Consider the following 19,897-nt stretch of genomic DNA (forward strand, 5'->3'; position numbering starts at 1 on the left):
TGCAAATCCCCAAGCCCATATGTGTGAGCGACTATACCAATAATAGAAAAGAAAAGGCACCTGACTGTCAACAGTCTACTGACTGTCAACAGTCTACTGACTGTCAACAGTCTACTGATGACCAAAAGCACCATTTTCTGACACCTAGTGCGTGTAAAAATGACAAAGAGTTCAGTACAGCAGAGTTTAACAGTAACATTCTTACCAAAGTGAATCAATCTTTCATGAATTAAAAAAGCTAATCTTCCTATTGCTAGGCATTTCACGAAGGGATTGCTTTCTTCAAAATTACATCTTTGAGCATTAATATGGCCATGATATGTGGGCTAATATGCAGTGTCTCGGAAGCTTTCAGCCAATTGGTTGGCTAAAACTCCTTGTAAATTCTTATTGAATGATTAAGAAACAGCCAATCAGGTACAGATTCCTTAAGTTGCTGTAAATAATAACAACCTACCAATCAGATATAATCTTCCAAGCAGCTGCACATAGCCAGTGATATGTTATCTGATATATATGTGGGGCTGTAACCTTTCCTATTCAGAATTTTTTTTAGATTTGCAAATTTACAACTTGTTCTCCTTTAAAGGTATACAGTCACCTGTATTCTAAATATGCCCATATATGGTCAAAGGGGCGTTCCTTGGTATTCAAAATGCCCATGTGAGGGTACTGTTTTAAAAAGCAGCCACCCGCTTAAAATCTGTGATTGGTTAGATTTTCTCTTTCCATGGTAACTGTGGCAAAATTGGAACAGGTGGCAGTATACCTTTAACCAAGGATGCACCATGAACTCACAAATAAATAAATTTACATACAGTACTCTCGTCTCAAAAACAGCTACAGCAACTGATGAAAATAAGTTCAGCATTGTCGCTGACTCCTAACACACTATCACCTGTGGTGCTTGTTCAAACACCCTGAAGCCCGCAAACATTGACGAGCTGTCATCAGCTCATACCGTTAAGAAGTGCATGTCAATCTAAAGAGGACCTCATTTCACGAGATATTCATAAACCTTGTCTAACTAACCATTACGGTCTCAGAAGAAAAACAACAACAACTTACCAATCTGTCATGTGTTTTTGAGCGGAGATATAATACAACACTTGGGATGTCTAACAGCACAACTAAAAATTTTAACGACAGGTCAGAGCTTTTTAACATTTTGTTTGCAAACAACTTACACGTAATCAAAGTGAAAATTCAAAACGCTCTGTGTCATGACATTAGTCTCTTAAGCATAAAAGACTGAACACATGATTCAAAACACATGCCTTTTCTAATTTACAGTTTTCTTAGACGTTAAATTGTCCACACACACAGAAAATTACAAATTCGGTCAAAAATAGCAACACAGGAGAGAAAGTCATTAAAACAGATTTGACCTTTAACCTGAATGTATTGCCATAACACACACAGTGTAGTCTGTTACTTCAAATATGAACCTAATTATCCATCCACTTATTGGTCAATTAATCTCATCTCTCTGCATTAATCATTTCAAGTATTTCCATGAAAGAGCCCATTGTCCTCGGCACGTTCAAAATTTCATCGTTCCATGAAGTCCATTATACAAACATGAGAATTATATACATGAGAAATAATTCCAGACTACTTGCCTTAGGAATTCTAATTGATGCCAATACACTTTATATAAGAGAAAGAAAATACTGACATTAAAAATCCGAAGCCTAGAAAACACTCTATTATAACAACTAAATTGTAGCCTTTACTATTTTGTAATATAAAGTACAGTAGTAAAATTTTGATATCACCGAAGGCAATAATGTACCTTCCACGCTAGTTGTTCTGTACTTTGTGCAGAGCAACTACTATTAAATATGTAAATATATGCCTGTCAATCTGCTGATGAAATTTCGCACAAAATATGCCATTGCATTCTTTTGATGGTTATTTTGATGGTTGTCAATAGCACAAAGAGACGAAAAGTATTAAATGTGGGCCCTAAGGCTGAGATGTCAAATCATCTTAAGAAAATATAAATATGTGATAACTGAATGAAGTGATTAAGCATGAAGACACACCTGCACCATCACCAACACTTGCCATGACCTTCTCAAGACACTTTGATGATACAGAACTACCATCATAGCATATCACGACACAAAAATCAAACCGATTGTAGATATGTACTATCATAGTAAAGTGTAAGTTAATTGCGACTACAATCCTAAAATTTCGTCAAACACAAAGCACCTGACTTCCTGCAAGTTCAATGCTACAGAATGTACAGAAATCACAGAGTCATACTGGATCATTTTGTGGCTGATTAAACTTGACCTGAAAGTGTTCTAAAATCCTTTTGTAACGATGTTTGAGCCGAAACTGGCACACAGCATCCATGCCCAGAGCTTGTATATGTGTGGACGAAATGAAAACGATAAGTTATAATACTATTCAACGTGTGTCGTAAACCAAAATTTGCAATATGAGAGTCCAATTATGACTTCGAAAAAGAAAGGTGATTATATTCAGATGATTTGATAAAAAATGGAAAAAGTCAACATTTTGACTCGTCTTCATTCATTACAGGGACAGTATGATGTGAGTGTACTGTTAACACAAACTGACATACTACACTTGGAATCTTTTTTCACGGTAGAATGCGCCTTGGGGAGAGATATTCAGGTTCTCAAACTTCTACAATTCCTTCTAATCTACCACTTGTGAGAGTTCATTTTATAGTTCGTGGAGTAAGAAAAATTTCACAGACTTGGTTTTTCAGAAAAACTAAAATTTCATTGGAGGTCATTTTTAATATAAAATATTGGTAAATGCCAGGCAATCTCTCTAGTAACAAACTTTGCACGGTAAGGCCAAAAAAAAAAGAAGAAATGTTTCTGTCAGGTATTTCTTAAAGTTCCATTAGCTGTATCTTCTTGCGATTTTTCCGTTAGTTTTGATTGAAATGATCACTGGCTCATGTTGAATAGACTGTCAAATAAACAGAGAATCGCATATTATTCGGAAACATTACGTGCCCTACAACTAAATAACATGTGATTTTACAACGAAATTTTCAATTTTTGTCCGGACAGAAATACAAACTCTGTTGACACGCGGATTGCAACGTATGCATTCTTCTGCACCTGCGCGAGCCACTTACAGCGATTCAAAATAAATATTCATTACTTATGCCGGTACTACTTCGTAAGTCCATTGTCCGAGCACGTTGCGTAGCCAATGTCTGGCAATCCACGACGCAATGTTATTTTGATCCCGCAATAAACGTGAACTTGTACATCTGGCGTGGTCGCGGCGTCAACATTATCTGCGTTCTCCCCAGCACGCTGAACATGCCGACGTCAACAAACAAGCTCGGAAGGGCAACACGTTTGAACAAAAATTAGCGGTTTTATGTGGATATAACATCACTGGTCATGTTTGTTTTTTCGTTAAAACAACATTTTGCAACAAATATGAGCCTCCAACATGGAATTTTCCGAGGTAAAAATGGTCAAAAGTTACAAATAATGGCCCTTTAAAAAAATGGTGCGGCGACGCGCATTTATTTTTTTTATTTTTTATTTTTTTCCCTCAAGGGAGGGAGGAGGGTCAGTTTTATAGTTTTATCAATATAGTCACATATATACTGTTCATGCAGTCACTGATCATGCCCCCAAAGATTTCTCTTTCTCTTTAGTCATTTTGGTTTGGTGTCGGCCACGGCCGCCGGCCACAAACAGAAAAAAAAAACGGTGACGCGCTGTTGTTTCAAGTGACGCGCGCGCTGACCAGAAACATTTCTTTTTTTTTTTTGGCCTAACCCCTGATTTTTATTCTTGATCTTGAAAGAGAATGGTTGAAAAATTTCTTAAGGAAAGTTTGAGCAAAATGTTAAGTCTTTCACTTTGGAGGCGCATACTACCTTGATCTCACGTATCCACACAACAAACCTGCCGGACAAGATGACAAAGGAAGTGAAGTCGATGACGGAAACACAAAAATATAAAATCCTGTTGGAGATCAGAAATGGATTTGGTTTCCAGATTGGAAATAACAATTGAATTCACTTAATGGAATTAAAAATTGTTGTGCATATTAAGGCCTCACCTTAGGGAATATTTGTTGGCATTGAAAGCAGTTCAACAACTCTGGTGTGAATCATGCGTCTATTCTTCTGTCAAAAAATTCACAGTAATTGAGCTAACACTTAGGGTGTATGCTCAAGGTTATCCCTACTTTTAGTGGACCTATCTCTGCACTTCCAGAGTGCCAGACAACAGGAAGTTAGTTACGTGAAAGCTGAAAGGAGCACTTGACACATGAACTCGGAATAAACTAGTAAGTATGGGTTGTTCATGACCCCTGTTAACCTGACGTTGAAAATCCATCAGAGAGACATGTCATGAAATCGTCAAAGTAGGAGCAGGAGCATTTCCTTTTCCAGCAGAGAGACATTGACCTTGACCAGATTACAGTAACTGTAGTAAAGCTGATGGCTCGTCATGGTGCCAATCGAGTCTCTATTCTACTGAAGCGAATGATGAAGTTCAATGTTGTGATCTGAACTTTTTTGCAAAAGAGCAGTATCAAATGCATAACTACAAATTACTCTGGTCTTTTCTATCTTACTGGAGTACTGATGGCAGTTCTAAATTAGTTTTATAACCATTGAATCTTTTTCAAGGGTCTATGTCATAACTTACTTGCAGTTTCTGTTTGGTTTTTTTTGACAAATAAAGCTTTCATTTATTTCTTTTGATTTAAGTTTTCACAGCATGGTCCAATACCAACCATCTATCTGCATGTATCCGGTTTATAGACGACAACTTTTGCTGAACACTAGAAGAGAAGTCTAAGAGACTTTGTTGCATTACTGTAAATGCAAAAACAAAGCGTTATCCCTGGAATGATCTGAAAGTTGGTTAGCACACTTTTTAGTTAGCACATAACAGGACAATTTTACTATTTTTCAAACAAGTTTTTCAATAATTATTCTCAGACAGTAAAAATGAAATATTTGGACATAACCTAGAATTTAAAGCGTTCTGTACAGACCCTCTTTACAAGAAACGTGGAATGCCTTCTCCGAGCTGTTATATTCACCTTACTTATCATACCTACATACGCATGAATGACCAAAGTTTGCAATTGTCACGCATCACTAGGTTGGGCTGGATTTTCCTTCTCTGCAATTTCACCGCAAAGTCATGCACTGACAACAAACCTGCATTACCATTGGACAGCAGAGATTTATCGCGGATCTGACAGACAAAGCCGACCAGGCATGTATGCCCAGTACATACAACAACGAGAAGGTGTGAATGGCTTCTCCTATTGAGAGTTACGACCTGGGAAAACACTTTGCAGGTGCAATAAGAAGTCATGATATTTTATCTCAGAACCCACGCCCACTTTCTACTCTCACTTCGCGATTAATTCACGCACAGTCATTTGTGGAGGGACCGTGATTCACGGAGAGCACTACCATTGGGAAACTGGAAATGAGCAAAACCTTACCATTGAGCTGTGAGCTTTTAGTCTTTTGCACTCGACTTCTGCAAAGACACATCAAGGAATTCTGGAGAGGAACACTAACCTGTACATCTGGTGCTAAATTCCTAATATGTGATTTATTCCATGATGTCAGACAGGAAGATATGTGTCTTTTTTTAAAAAGATGATTTTGAGTGCAACCTTTCCCCTACACACCTGGTGGACCAGTAATTCGGGCACTACTATAATATAACCGGGTCTGTTTTCATAATTTTGCCTACCTGCTGTACATATCAAAATTGCAAAACACGATGCCAATGCACTGGGATTGTTTAAAATATAACATCTTCTCAAATCCTAACCTTACCTATGATGTAATTACAATAGCACATCTTTTTTCACTTTCAAAATGACAGGTTCTGATGCTTCAAGACCAGGTAAATTTCCGTCTCTGTATGGTATTATTCCATATACGGGAACAAACACAGTACCCAAGCGCTTTCTCTACTATATTGTTAATTTAACACATGTTTCAAGGCATCATATTAAATTTATCAAAATCCCAGAAAATCCTCGGTGAAAGTTCCACTTTCTCCTCATAGCAAATTACATAGCAATAAATAAAACATCACATTTAAAAAAGTAAGCAATAACACACACACATAAAAATTTGGGGATAAGTAATTACTCCGGGTTGCATGGCTTATGAGCCTGCCTGAAAATTACAAAAGATTAGTTAAATATTTATCAATTTGACATTTAAATGAAAACATTTCACTTCTAGAATAGAATACGGTCTATGACTTTTTGCGATGTAACCTTATGGTATCCTATACAGACTTTTGACATTTGAAAAACCAAACCCGCCAACTGTAGCAGCCTGAATAATTGATAAAAATTTTTTAAGTTTTTTTGTCAAAGTTGTACACACATCAAATCCAATATGCCAACAGAACAATAATTTAATTATTTACAGTCTTGTCTCAGAAATGGACAACAGAACCATTAAAAAGGTATAGAAGAGTGCATGATAAACATGTGAAAGGACATGTCATGGTATTAAGTTCATAAACATTGGTGAGCTTTCGTAAAATTGAAAAACATCTCTTGCCCTTTTGCAGTTTTGTTACTCTGTACATGAGTGCTTGTATGATCCTTGTGATTATGTAGCTTGTTTTTTTTTTGCTTTTCTTTCTCTGAGCTGCACTTCATTCAGCAATATTGCTTTGATGTTACTGTGGAATTTCCAGTGATAGCGCCTGTACGATCCACGGGTCACACTTTGATCCTTCCCTGAACTCGTCCTTGGTCAGCTTCCCATCTTTATTCTGGAAAGAATGAATAAATGAAAGATTCTCAATGATCAAATGAATATTCTCTAGTGATAGTGAACTTTGTGACTTGATTTACATATTCAAACAATGCTTCTTTGCAGGCACTGTTCGGCAATCCCTGGGATCGCCTTTGTTCAAGTCTGTAAGAGGACTATGGATATGTGATAGCCTTTTATTTTCTATTGAAAATGTAACCTGATGGGTAAATTTTCTGATGAGACAATCTGGTGCCAACACAGGCCTTTAAACACTATGCATCAATGACTGAAAGATTCAATCATGTACGGCCATAGGGGCTGGTAAGTAATACATTGATTTATTAATCATGATAAATAATATTATACCGGTATGTTAAACATTTCTGTAACACAAGCTTGAGCAGTGTCAGTGTATGCCTACTATAGCTACCCCTCACTATCTCTGTGTAGTATTTCAAAGAAAACAGTTTCAAATAAAATAGTTCACATCTGTTCACCCTTTGAATGCCAACGTCAATTTTTGTCACCTTTATAGAGTGTAAACTTGACAATTTTATTTTCAGATTTTTCCAAGCTTTTGATCAAAACTGTCGCCGATGAAATGTGATGTCCATTTGGTACAAATTGTCAAAAATAAAATGTTCAAAACAGCTTGTCATGATTGGTTGGTCAAATTATTAGGAGGTTGAGAAAGTCCCAACTTCCATCGGTGGTCGAAGTGATATGGGTAAAATAAAATTATGTTTTGAGAAAGACATAGGGCGGTCGAATTAATAGAGTGGTCGAATTAATAGGGTTTTTACAGTAATAACACACTTAACACATACACTTGTTCAAATATTTTGGTTATATAAAGAGTGTAGGACAGTCTATTGGTAGCATTCATGAAGATATTAAATCTACGCTTTTTTGTCCCTTGTGACATGGAAATATCCAAATCCCAAGTATTAAGATACAGGTATTCCACAATGAAGTAAAAAAGTGAAATTTCCGTCATCAAACATGAACTGTATGCACTGTTTGGGTTTACCATTATTGGCCGTGGTAAATATCCCATAAACTCTCCGGTCAAAATGACAATTTTAATAACTGCATACACATCACAGCTGAAGAATGTCTCTGTCAACAGACTTCATCACAATTTCCAGAGACTGTCAATGAACTGAAAAACTAATTAAAACGTCCCTCAAGGTCACGAGAAATGAAATTTTCGACAAAATGTTAATCTGTCAATCCAATTGTCTGGAAGAGTGTTCCTGGACAAGCAGAGATGAAGTGTACTGTACTGAGGGTTAATACTTAATGAGCATTATGATAAACAAATTACTCTTGAGGCATATTCACAATTTCTGAATCGGGAAACTGCTGTATCGGCTTGTTATGCTATTTTTGGAACACATTTGCTAATGCTCATACGTGTTGATGGAGACACACAGCGAAAAGCTAAAAAAAAAGTTCAGTGGTAACGAACTGTCACCTGTGTCAAGTGAAATATGTAGTACGACTTACAAAATGGATCTTTCATGAAAAGTGAAGCAAAATATGCGATAGCCTCAAATAAAAACAAAAGAAATCTTTTTTGAGGTATCCTGCCTTGAGATTAATATTTTAAACCCTTTGAGTGCCAAAGTCAATTTTTGTCACCTTTATAAAATACAACGCTGCCAATTTTTTTCAGATTTTTGACAAAATTTTGATATAAAACATAAGCCAATGAAATGTGATATCCATTTGGTCCAAAATTATCAAAAAAAATACAGAAAAATTAAAAAAATTGGTAAAATGTTGCACTTAATTTTTGGCGGGAAAAAATAACAGCACTCTGGCACAGTGTTAATGATATCAAGACAGTACATTGAAGATACATATTGTAAACCATGTGAATTGTGCTTCCATTTCAATTTCTTGTAAACATGTGTCACAGGCATAAACTGTCATTTATCTTAGTGATGTTGCGCGGAAAAACATTCCACCTATAAAATTTTGTGATTTCAAAATCCTACCAACAAAACATTGCAGCTCCTGATGATGGATATAACCCCTGTGGAACAAATTACAGAACTGCAGTCTATCTATGAAATTTTTAAAATATCTCGGATATTTGCCAACTGACATGAACACCCCTTTTAATTACTGTGGGGGATGGAAAAATAAATAAATAAATAAATAACTGTATGACATGCTGCTAATTTCTTGGTGATATAAATAAGTATTGGCATTTCAGGCAATAAAGGAAAATTTATGAAACTAATTATTTGCCGTCTCATTGATAGCCTAGGACTTAGCTTATGTGATCTCTTGTAAAATGACAATGAAAAAAGTAATTATCACCGTGAGAAATGATATATTGGTAATAAACTATTAAAAGTGCATGTAATATGTCAAAACCTTAATCTGAAAATACAGTGAAGTAATCCGTAGAACAGCTGGACAATCGTGTGTTGTATGATTCTGACCAATTCATCATCATAATACTGGGAAATGTCAAACCTGTCTTACTGCAGGTGATAGAATCTATGAGCAATCCCTGGCCAAGTGGCATTGATTTCTCAGCTTAAGCACTGAGTTTACACTCAAAACTGACTGTCAGAGAAAGAGCAGTGAGATCTCACCATCTGTAAAAACCTAAGTCTGAACATTCTACACAGTCACATTGCTCTACTGTGTCTTTGTTAGCAAACTTCATTCCAAATTATCATGGTTTATTTTCAGGAATGGCTTTCCAAAGTGGGTAATTCAAGCAGTCTCCTTTCCACTGGAACCAACATGCACAGTTGTGGAATTTACACAGAAGGAGCATTTATCGGCTGGGAGAGTTTTATTAAAATCAAGATTTGACAGCAGTCAACAACTTTCTTATTTCCATCCATCCTCTGTCACTCTTTTTAATGGATGTAGTCACATATTTAATACCATTTGGTATGTCTAGTATATTACCAGTATATAGTTTGGCTTTTTCACTGTCTTTTGCTTTTTCTCAGGATTCCAATCTAATTCCAGGATAGTTTTCTTTTCATTGCCTTAAGGTGGTTCTTCGTTCACTTTTCAGCACTGCCAGTTGTTCATTTGGAGAAGTACATTTAATGGCAGTTGTCACTGGTTACCCAATTGCCCATGTGTACATGGACTACTAGTATTAAAGAGCCATTTGATCTATATGAAAAAACTTAGGTTATATAGCTTCAAGGAGATCCCTAGTTTTCCCACAGTGCTTTGCAGTCTATTTCAGTAATGTAAGTGTACATTAGATAGATGTGGAGGGACCCTGGATAAGGCAGGGACCGTGGACAGGGCAGGAAAACTTTAGAGATTTTTTATCCAGTGGAATCCCTCTGACTACTTTTGCCAACTTCAATTATTTTTTTAAAGTTCCATTCATTCTTCTGTACTGCAACTTGGTGTTTAAAGAGTTACAGTGTTCTTGGCATTTCACAACACTGTAAACTTATTTGTCAGAAACATTTGATGTGTGCGTTTCTATCCCATAATATGCCCTTGCATTGATGAGGCACACACGGTGTCATAAAATTATTGGAAATTCCTGGTTTAATCAAAATGAAAAAAAGTAATTTCACCTGCTGCCTGTAGCAAAGAAAATCTGGAGAATGAATTTTTTCCCCTCATATTGACCCAAATACCTGCCTTATCGTTTTCACTAAAATTTGACACCGCTGCAGCTGCACCTGGTTTTAATGACATGTTTACATCGGTAGAGCCTGAAGGAAGGAATATATATCACATAGGCATTGCCACCTCAGGGGAGGAATTTGATGACAGCATTCTGTGAAGTTTTGGCAGCAGGCCTTCTGTTCATTTTTCAACGTTTTGGAAGTAAAATATTGACAGCTCAGGTCACTGCTTATACAAAATATTCTTTCTGTGACAAAAATTTACACATTTCCTTCTCCCAGGCTTATGGCAATTCATGGGTATTGTCCATTAGAGAGATCCAATCATGCTGTCTTCCCTGACAGGTGATGATCCTGTTATTTTTTTGCGCATGCAGTTTCTTTCACTAAGACAATAACAAATATAAATATTCAAAAGTTAAGCTGGAATACCAGCTAATTTGCCTAAAACTCATGACTAATTCATGATTTGTCAATATAACAGAATGTTATGACAACACAAGTAACCAATCAGAGGAATGCTTGGCCATCTGCATGCAGGTAAATCATTACCCCTCAGATTGGTACCAAACTTCATCTTTCAAGTTTCTTGCCATCGTATTCTTGAAAAGTATGACCCTACTTTATGAAACTCTTCGGTTATAACTACATATTAATTTGAATTGACACTATCAGAAAGCTTACATAACACACATTTGGAAGGAATTTCCTGTGAAATGTTTTTCTTCTTTAGGATCAAAATTGGGATATGAAGATCAAAATTTTCAAGCAGATTATGTTCTTCTAAACTTGTGTCATCTGTAAGACCACTCAGATCTTTGATACGGAGTAATTTTCCTCTGGCTTCCCCTATTTTAATATGAAATGGTTTAGATCCTCTACCAATGATGGCTGACTGAACTACAGCCTGGTGATGAATAGGGAGAATTAAACAGATAATTATTTTTTTGTTCACTGACTTTGGTTAAACATTCGCAACTTCATTGGACTAATAAATTTATTTCATAGAAAAGAAAATATATGATGGAATTAATAAAGTCTGGTAACTATGTTAAATCAGGCTGAGTTGGATATGAGCACATTTTTCAATCTTGAGCATCCATCATCTATGAAAACAGTGATGTGATATTTCCAAATGCGGTTGCATTTCTTCCTGAAAAACCCCTAAAATCCACATCCCGGAAAATATTTTCCCTGATATATGGATTTAAATGTGTATGCTCACAGGAAAGAAACTTCAATAAATACAGCTGGCACTGCAGGGATAAGATGCATGCTGTTTTCATCATCTTACAACTGAATAAGTGCCATTGCAACAAACAATATGTATCGGTATAATGCAATGAATCATGGGAACAACATCACATGAATAATGACTGTATTCACAGCTATAAAGAGCAAATCCATCTTTCCATGGAAAATATGTATTCCCGGATGAATTTCATGTCTAGACATTAATTAAAGCAAGCAAAAAAAAGTGAAAAGAAAAATAACATGCTTCAGGGAAGGTTGCCTCCCTGTGAGCTTTTTATCTCAACATATTACCCTGCTCACCCCCAAATCCTTGTAAACCAGCCCACACTCACCATTGATAATAATGGGTTAGGGTCAAACCATGGTGTTGAAAGGGTTGAAGGAAAATGTGTTACTAAGAAATAATTCTGAAGGGAATCTTACTCATCAGGGGGAGGAAGAAAGATGAACAGTTCAGCCTTATCTCTTTCAAGCACTAACAAATTTTGTTTAATCCTTTGAGCGCCAAAGTCTATTTTTGTCCCCTCTATAAAATACACCCAAGTCAATTTTTCTCAGATTTTTGCCAAAATTTTGAGAAAAACTGTAGCCAATGAAATGCGATGTCCATTTGGTCCAAAATTGTCAAAAATTTACAGAAAAATTCATAAAAATTGGTAAAATTTTGCACTAAAATTTTGGCGGGAGAAAATTACAGTGCTCAAAGGGTTAATATAGCTTAACAAATGTTTGGTTTTTGTCGACTGATCAGTGTTGCTGAGATCTTATAACTCACCATTTTATATATATACATATATATATATATATATATATATATATATATATATATTAGATATATATATATAATATATATATATATAATATATATATATATATATATATATATATATATACACGAAATGTATACAATGTGCCCTCCCGGTTATCACCATAATGGCTTTATGGCAACCTCTGAACTTGGGCAGAGAGAGTACGGTTATATATATATATATATATATATATATATATATATATATATATATATATATATATATATATATATATATATATATATATATATATATATATATATATATATATATATATATATATATATATATATATATACCATGTCTTCCTTTCATCACAGTTTTCCATCTATAAAACTCACCACACTACACTATGACACCATTACAAAAAAAAATCAAGGTCAGAGGACTGTTACACTACATCCAGTAAATACATTAGAAGCCCATCCATCTTTGCCACTGAAGACATAAGACCATGAATTTAAATGGAGAGGTTGGCTGTTATCGTCGTTGCTTTCACTCACAGGTAATTGATTATATCATCCTGCCCAGGCATGATACAGGATGGTTTGAACCGGATGGAAGAGAAACATCAGTAACGCATTACATCAGAAACCCTGGCTTGCATCTTACTCTGCTCAGGAGGCAATGATAAGAAGCCTAGATCTAGGTAACGTTTGAGCTCGAATTAGTTAATTACTTTATCATTTACGATTAAGGTAGAATGCGCCTCGGGGTCAGATATTCGGACTCTCAAACTTTTACAATGCTCTTCGGTTTACCACTTGTGGGGGCTCACTTTAAAACTCACAGAGAAAATAAAGTTTTCACCAGCTTCCATTCTATTTAAATTGAAAATTTCAGTTTTCCTCATAGAACAAAACAAGGGGATGGCTGCCATTTTGAATTTCAAATGTTGGTAACTTCATCAATTTGATCTATATGGTAGTACTTGAATTAAAAAAAACTTCAATATGGATGGGTCTTTGCAGTACTCATAGGTGTCATTGTCATTTTTTGCTGTTTATAGCTAGATAAAAGATTTGCTTCAACAGAAGATATATTACTTCTACAAAATACAAAAGAACAGAATAAGTAACAAACTTCCCCAGTAGCATGGGTCAGTCCTATCACTGAGAAATCCATTTATTATTGTTCAGATATGGAGTCAGAAGTGATGTATCAATTACAGGTTATGAATTACATTCTTTCCCGCCATTTTCTGTCTCCTCTGCAAATCATTGAAATGACACAAAAGCCAACGTTACGCAGGAAATTCAGTCACAATGACGGATGTTTTCGTCAACTAGCAAAAGTTAGCCGTGGTTGCCCACCAACCATTGCCATGGCAACAGGCTAAATGAAGTTACCCAGAAACATGATAGATTTCCAAGGTCATGACACTTAATAAATTGGTGAAAATGGTCAAGTGGTTGTTCTTATTATCTTTCTTGTCCACTTTTATGTTTGTCGCAGGTCTAAATTCAGTATTGATAATTGTAGCTTGTAATTTCTCAGCGAATAAAATATTTCTCAGGTAGCTTCCAGGGTATGATATTATCAACCTCATGTAATCACTAGTGCATTAGTTTATTTTCATTATGAATGTTCATTCTCAAAAAGATGACTTATCACACATGACGTACAACCTTTCCTATCTACCCTGAGTACAGATCTCCCTACTGTGTCTCCAGTTTCACCAGTGCTGTTTCTCAACATTTGTCTAAGGGATGGTCATTTACAAAGTCTCTAAACCCTTGTTGTAGGAGTTTGTCGAAATCTAATTTTTAAACACCTTCCCTTTGATCTTCAATTGAGTATTTGTTACTTTCGTCATCTACAATATCATTTTGATTCCGATGAATTCTGCTACTGTGGACATCAAGAACGGTTTATATCATTATACCATACATATACATAAATAGTCAATGTCTCATGCATATTGCAAATAAACATTCTGAATACTCAAAATATTTTATGAGGACGATACAGGGTTCACCTGAAGTAGTGCTTCGTTACCATAGAAATCATGCAACACACACAAGAAACACACAAAGGAAACTTGGCAGTCAAAAAAGTCATTGCTTTGTCGGCCATCGGTTTGAAGGAAGTCTTTGACCGACATAAATGGTTCACCTCTTCATCTCCCTCCGCGGCTGACATTTGACAATGAAATTAAATTACATGGCAGAGTTACCCAATCTTGTCATCAATGCAGTTACCATGGTGGAACAGAAATTCCTCCTTTAGTAACGAAAATGGTTTTAGCTTCTTTAGACGAATGCAATTTCTTTTTTTCACTGCCATTTCATGTGCCATTGACTACAAGGGTTATTGTCGTTATTTTTACAGGAAATATCATGGCAGAGTCATATTCACAGGGTTTCTCATTATTTCAAAAATCATAATTTTCTATACCAGAGAAGCTGCTGAAAGGGCCAGAAATGCTAACTTTTGATGATTTTTTTCATTATTCTTATTTTGTATGCAAATTACAAGTTCTTATTCTACTCCCTAAAGAATGTTGAAATACCCACTATTTAGCTTGTCAACAGAGCATCTACACTATGTAAAATGCAATGTTATTGCTCACATTTGAATTCTAGTCCAGACTAGAATTCACTTGTCGACAATAACAACAGTTTACACACGTACAGACTGAGCTGACAAGCTGAATACTGTGAATATCAACATGATGTGGGGAGTGGAAAGAGAAATTATGGTTGACATAAAAAACAAAAATAGCGAAAATATCATCAAAGTTAGACTTAAAGGCCCTTCAACATGTCATGCAGATTTAAAAACTTGAAGACGATATCCAGCATCAGTGGACTTCCTTTTTCACATTTCCTTTTTTCTTCTGCATTTATCATGAAACGGTAAAATTATATTAAAATCTGCAATCAAAAATTACTACACTTTTCTCATTGACAAGAAAATGTTTAGCTCTTTTATTGTGCAGCATCTTTCACTGTAAGGTAGAAAGTGCCTCAGGGACACATACCGGCATTCAGACTCTCAAACTTTTACAATTCTTTTCTGATATACCACTTGTTGGGGTTCATTTTAAAGCTCTTGGTGCAAGAAAACTTTTCACCAGCTTAGTTTTTTTAAATTCAAAAATTTTATTTTTCTCCATAGAGTTAACACAGGGATGGCGGCCATTTTAAATTGTAAATATCAGTAAATCTTGGGTTATTTGTTTCTCTAGTACTATAATTTGCAGGGCAACCCCCCAATTTTTATTCTTGATTTGAAAAGAATGGTGGAAAGATTCCGTAAGGAAAGTTTGAGCAAAAATTTAAGTCTTTCACTTTCAAGGCGCATACTACCTTAAGAAGTAAAGCAACACGATATATATTACCTGGTATACATGTAGTACACAGCATATTAACCTAACATTGCTGTGACTTGACCTGCATAATTAGCCAATTTTTCAAAGCTGCAGCACAAATTGATGAGTATAAAATATGTGGCCATTTATACTTCTCATCACTGTTGCCATGGAAAAAATGAACTCAGTTTTATGGAAGTCTTAGAGCAGTAGAAGATAGACAGCTGTTTGACCAAGAATCAGCTTCAAAACAAATTAGAGCATTTGATGAATGGGCAAATTGGGGAAATGATGACCACAATAATTTCCATTTGTAATACTCCCTAACCTCTCCCTACCCATCCCTCTTGCTAGTGATCCTGTGAGTATTAAGCTGGATACATTACAGATGAAAATGGAGGGGAGAGATCATCAGGCAATGCCAAGCATTGATGTTTTAATGATTCAACTCTATATCCAAGGTGACCGTTCAATATGATACACACAACAACATGTAATCTACAATACCAAGTTGCATTGGTATGAATATTTTATGAGACAGAATTGTTTAATGTCATATTTTACGAGAGATGTCCATGATGTGGATGAAAGAGAATAATTACGCCTTAAAAGGCTGCAATTAACAATTTCTTGTTGGTATTCCCTTAGGAAACCAGGATAAAATTTTTATATTCATATTTTTTTAAATGCATGATCAGTCTACCGTACAAACAGAAAAGCGGTAACTAGGAATGATAGCTTGAAGGTATTGGCATAACTGACTTTTGTTTCATGTGATATTTGCATGGTATTTTCAGTCAATTACTGAACAAAGTAATTGTTTTTGTGCTATAATAAGTCAGCTAGCTTCCCTGTTGTCAGGCTACTATTTCTCCTGTACAATAACTTGACTTTCCTTGATCAAATTACTGAATAAATTAAAGTCTTCAAACTGTTTGTTTGTAATATTTTTCTTTAACATTTCTAGTTTGGTTGAATGTTCTGCAAGATGTTTTTATTGATACCTATATTACCTCTTCCCAGAAGTTGGTGATGAATGTCGTGAAAATGTGAATCAAATTCATTATTTGATGCATGTTCATAGTTCGCCAGTTTGTAATTTTCTAACTATTGCGTGACTTTGCCAAATAAACATTGCTTGTGTCCCTACATTAATATGAAACTGCTTCAGCCATGGTTACCAGTTTAGTATGGCTACCATTTAAAAATTTTGGATATGCATAAGGGATGTTAGGATATGCTGTACATAGCACCAAACCCATTGTTATGGGTCACACAAGCCCAGTTGCAGACAGGATGACCCCCCATCTCTTTAACATAATTTTGCATGACAAAAATTATTTGAATAATCGAAGTTTCTAGTTGTACAATCCTCACAGTTGATGTTGATGCTGAGCCAAATTACACCTATTACCCTCTTAAAAGGTCCCCTATCCTTCTGAAAAAACTACAGAGTAGCAAAATGTATGGTGAGGATGGTTTACAATGCCAAGCAAGTTACATACCAGTCCTTTGTTTGTAATTTATGTTCAATTTGAAAGTCTACATCAAAGTTTTTACCTTGATGAACAAAAAGTCAAAAATTTCAATCTTTGAAGGAGCAGCATTTCATGATTTTGTCATAATTTCAACCAGTCTGAATGAGGTCATTTAATCATCACAGTAAAATTCAGATATGCACTTTCTGACGGAGGAAATGTTTTGACTGACACTGCAAAAAGGTTCTTAAGAATTTATCATTGTTGATTTATAGTCACAATTTACAATTGTTCGTAATGTGATCAATGTTCCACAAACCAATTCTTTAAGATATTAACATGGTGGGTTTTAACCCTTTCACCACCGTGGTTTGGCCCAGTCCCATTGTTATCAATGGTGGTAGTGGACCTGTTTACAGGGAATTGGGGTGAACAGGTTAAAGAAGGAATTGTATGTTGACATATCTATGTTGACTTACAAAAATCATATTTGAATCACTCCATGGGATTGCTAGAACTAAACATCAAAGCAGACAAGCTACAGTGCAAATTTAGTTGAAGTCTCCGGTGTTTCACAAATGAAAGTATGTAGACCAGGGCAGGATGTACATGTACATGTATGCTCATTTTGGCAAATTATTGAATATTCAGGGAAAGACTAAACCTACCGTATCCATCTGTGAGAATATTTTATGAACTCTTTTCTCAGGTGTGTCTTCATCTTTGGGAAGATCTAGCATATTGCCCTGCAAAGGAAGAACAGAAAGTCACATCAAACTTATTCAACGTTCCCCTACTTAGAAACTGCGATTGTCTAAAGCACGGCCCCTCCGCAAATTTGTGGAGGGGCTGTGTCTGAAGTGAGGATAACACATTGTGAAGGGTAATTGGACAAATCAGTGTCATTTACTGCTGTATAGGATTTATCAGGGCATTTGTTGTTTTTCCCCAAAACTTAAACGATTTTAATGTACCACATGTAGGGGTTAAAATCCTTAACACGACACCACTGTGTTTATATTGACCTGTGAAGCAAATATAACAATGGATTTGTTGAAGAAAAAATTCTGACTTTCTATTTGCCATTCAGAAAAATGGCTGATTGGCGCATATTCTGTAATAATGGTGGCGCATATATGCAAGTCACTCTGTCTCTTAGTGCTGGCAATATCAGAAGCTATCAGACCAGTACTTTTTGACAAACACGTTTTTTGACCAAAAATGGCAAAAATTGCCCCAAAATTAAAAAAATTGCAGATTTCATCATAATTGCAATAAATATCATTAGGTGATCTGTAGGAACCTGTATACCAAATTTCAAAGCTATCAGATGAGTAGTTTTGGAAGTCCCTCTGTCCCTTGATGCTGCAACGTACTGCAGCCTAATCTCATCCTGTAAACCCTGGGTCAATGGGCCACCCATCATTTTTTTTTCAAACTTCCCTTCACATCCTCTATGATAAAATATTACAATACACAATGTGGGTGGTTGTATGAAGAGGCATGGAGTAGTAATTTCTATGGATAACAAGTGTTCCCATGGCGCTTGATTGAATGAGTTTGAAACCATTAGCAATACTGAAAGGGAGAGTCAGCTCCCTCTCTGTTCTCATTAGAGTCGTACACTCCTCAAAATTGAAAGATTTAAACCTTTGCTCAGACATTCACAATGAGAAAAGATTAAATAATCCCTTTCAAATTGAACCAGATATGAACTGAATATGCTCATGTGTTTTACACCAGGTTCATTAATAGTAGTACGCTTCACAGAACAATGAGATATATTTATCACTATATGTAGCAGGTTTTTTCAACTTCGCACAGTACTCTCAGAGTTTAATCACTAATTACAAAACTTTATTTAATATGCAAATGAGCTGTTCATTAAATGGACACTGCTAAATGCTTTATGGGACAATTAGATATCCATCAGATCAACATTTGTAGCATGTTTTATTTAATTTAATGCAGTAATTTTAGAGTAATGTCACTAATTACACAGTTCATTAAATATGTAAATAATCCTTATATTAACTTGACACTGTTCAATGATTCATAGCAAATTAATATTTATCAAATCAATATCTGTAGCACGTTTCACAAAATTTGGTGCCGTAATTTCAGAGTTATATACCTATTTACAAAGTTTATTAAATATGCAATGAACCCTTAATTAACTTCACACTACTAAATGCATTACAACACAGTTAGATATCTGTCACATCAGTATATGCAGCAGTTTTCATCACATTTGATGCAGTTATTTCGGAGTTATATGACTAATTATAAAACTTCATGAAATATGCAAATGAGCTAATTATTAACTTGACACTGTTCAATGCTTCTCAGTACAATTGGATATTTATCAGATCAATATCTGTATAGCAAGTTTCATCAAATTTAACACTGTAATTTTGGAGTAATATCACTAATTACAAAGTTCATTAAATATGCAAATAAACCCTTAATTAACTTCACACAAGTAAATGTTCTACACTACAATTAGATATCTGTCGGATCAGTATCTGCAGCAGATTTCATCACATTTGGTGCAGTTATTTTGGAGTTATATCACTAATTACAAAACTTCATAAAATATGCAAATGACCTATTTGTTAACTTGACACTGCCAAATGCTT

The 19,897-nt window shown here is 35.4% G+C and overlaps 1 protein-coding gene across 1 annotated transcript in view; it reads right to left on the bottom strand.

Moving 5' to 3' along the window:
• Window positions 1–4,698: 4,698 nt before the first annotated feature.
• Window positions 4,699–19,897, bottom strand: part of LOC139152840 (neuronal calcium sensor 1-like) — a 96,489-nt gene continuing 81,290 nt past the window's right edge. Inside the window, exons 7-8 of the mRNA XM_070726194.1 lie at window positions 17,927–18,004; window positions 4,699–6,791 (exon numbers count right to left, since the gene is read on the bottom strand). Coding sequence (XP_070582295.1) covers window positions 6,696–6,791; window positions 17,927–18,004 — 174 coding nt within the window. The 3' untranslated portion in view covers window positions 4,699–6,695. The remainder of the gene's footprint in view (window positions 6,792–17,926; window positions 18,005–19,897) is intronic.

Source organism: Ptychodera flava, chromosome 16 (assembly GCF_041260155.1).
Source record: "Ptychodera flava strain L36383 chromosome 16, AS_Pfla_20210202, whole genome shotgun sequence".
In the NCBI taxonomy this organism is placed as follows: Eukaryota; Metazoa; Hemichordata; class Enteropneusta; family Ptychoderidae; genus Ptychodera; species Ptychodera flava.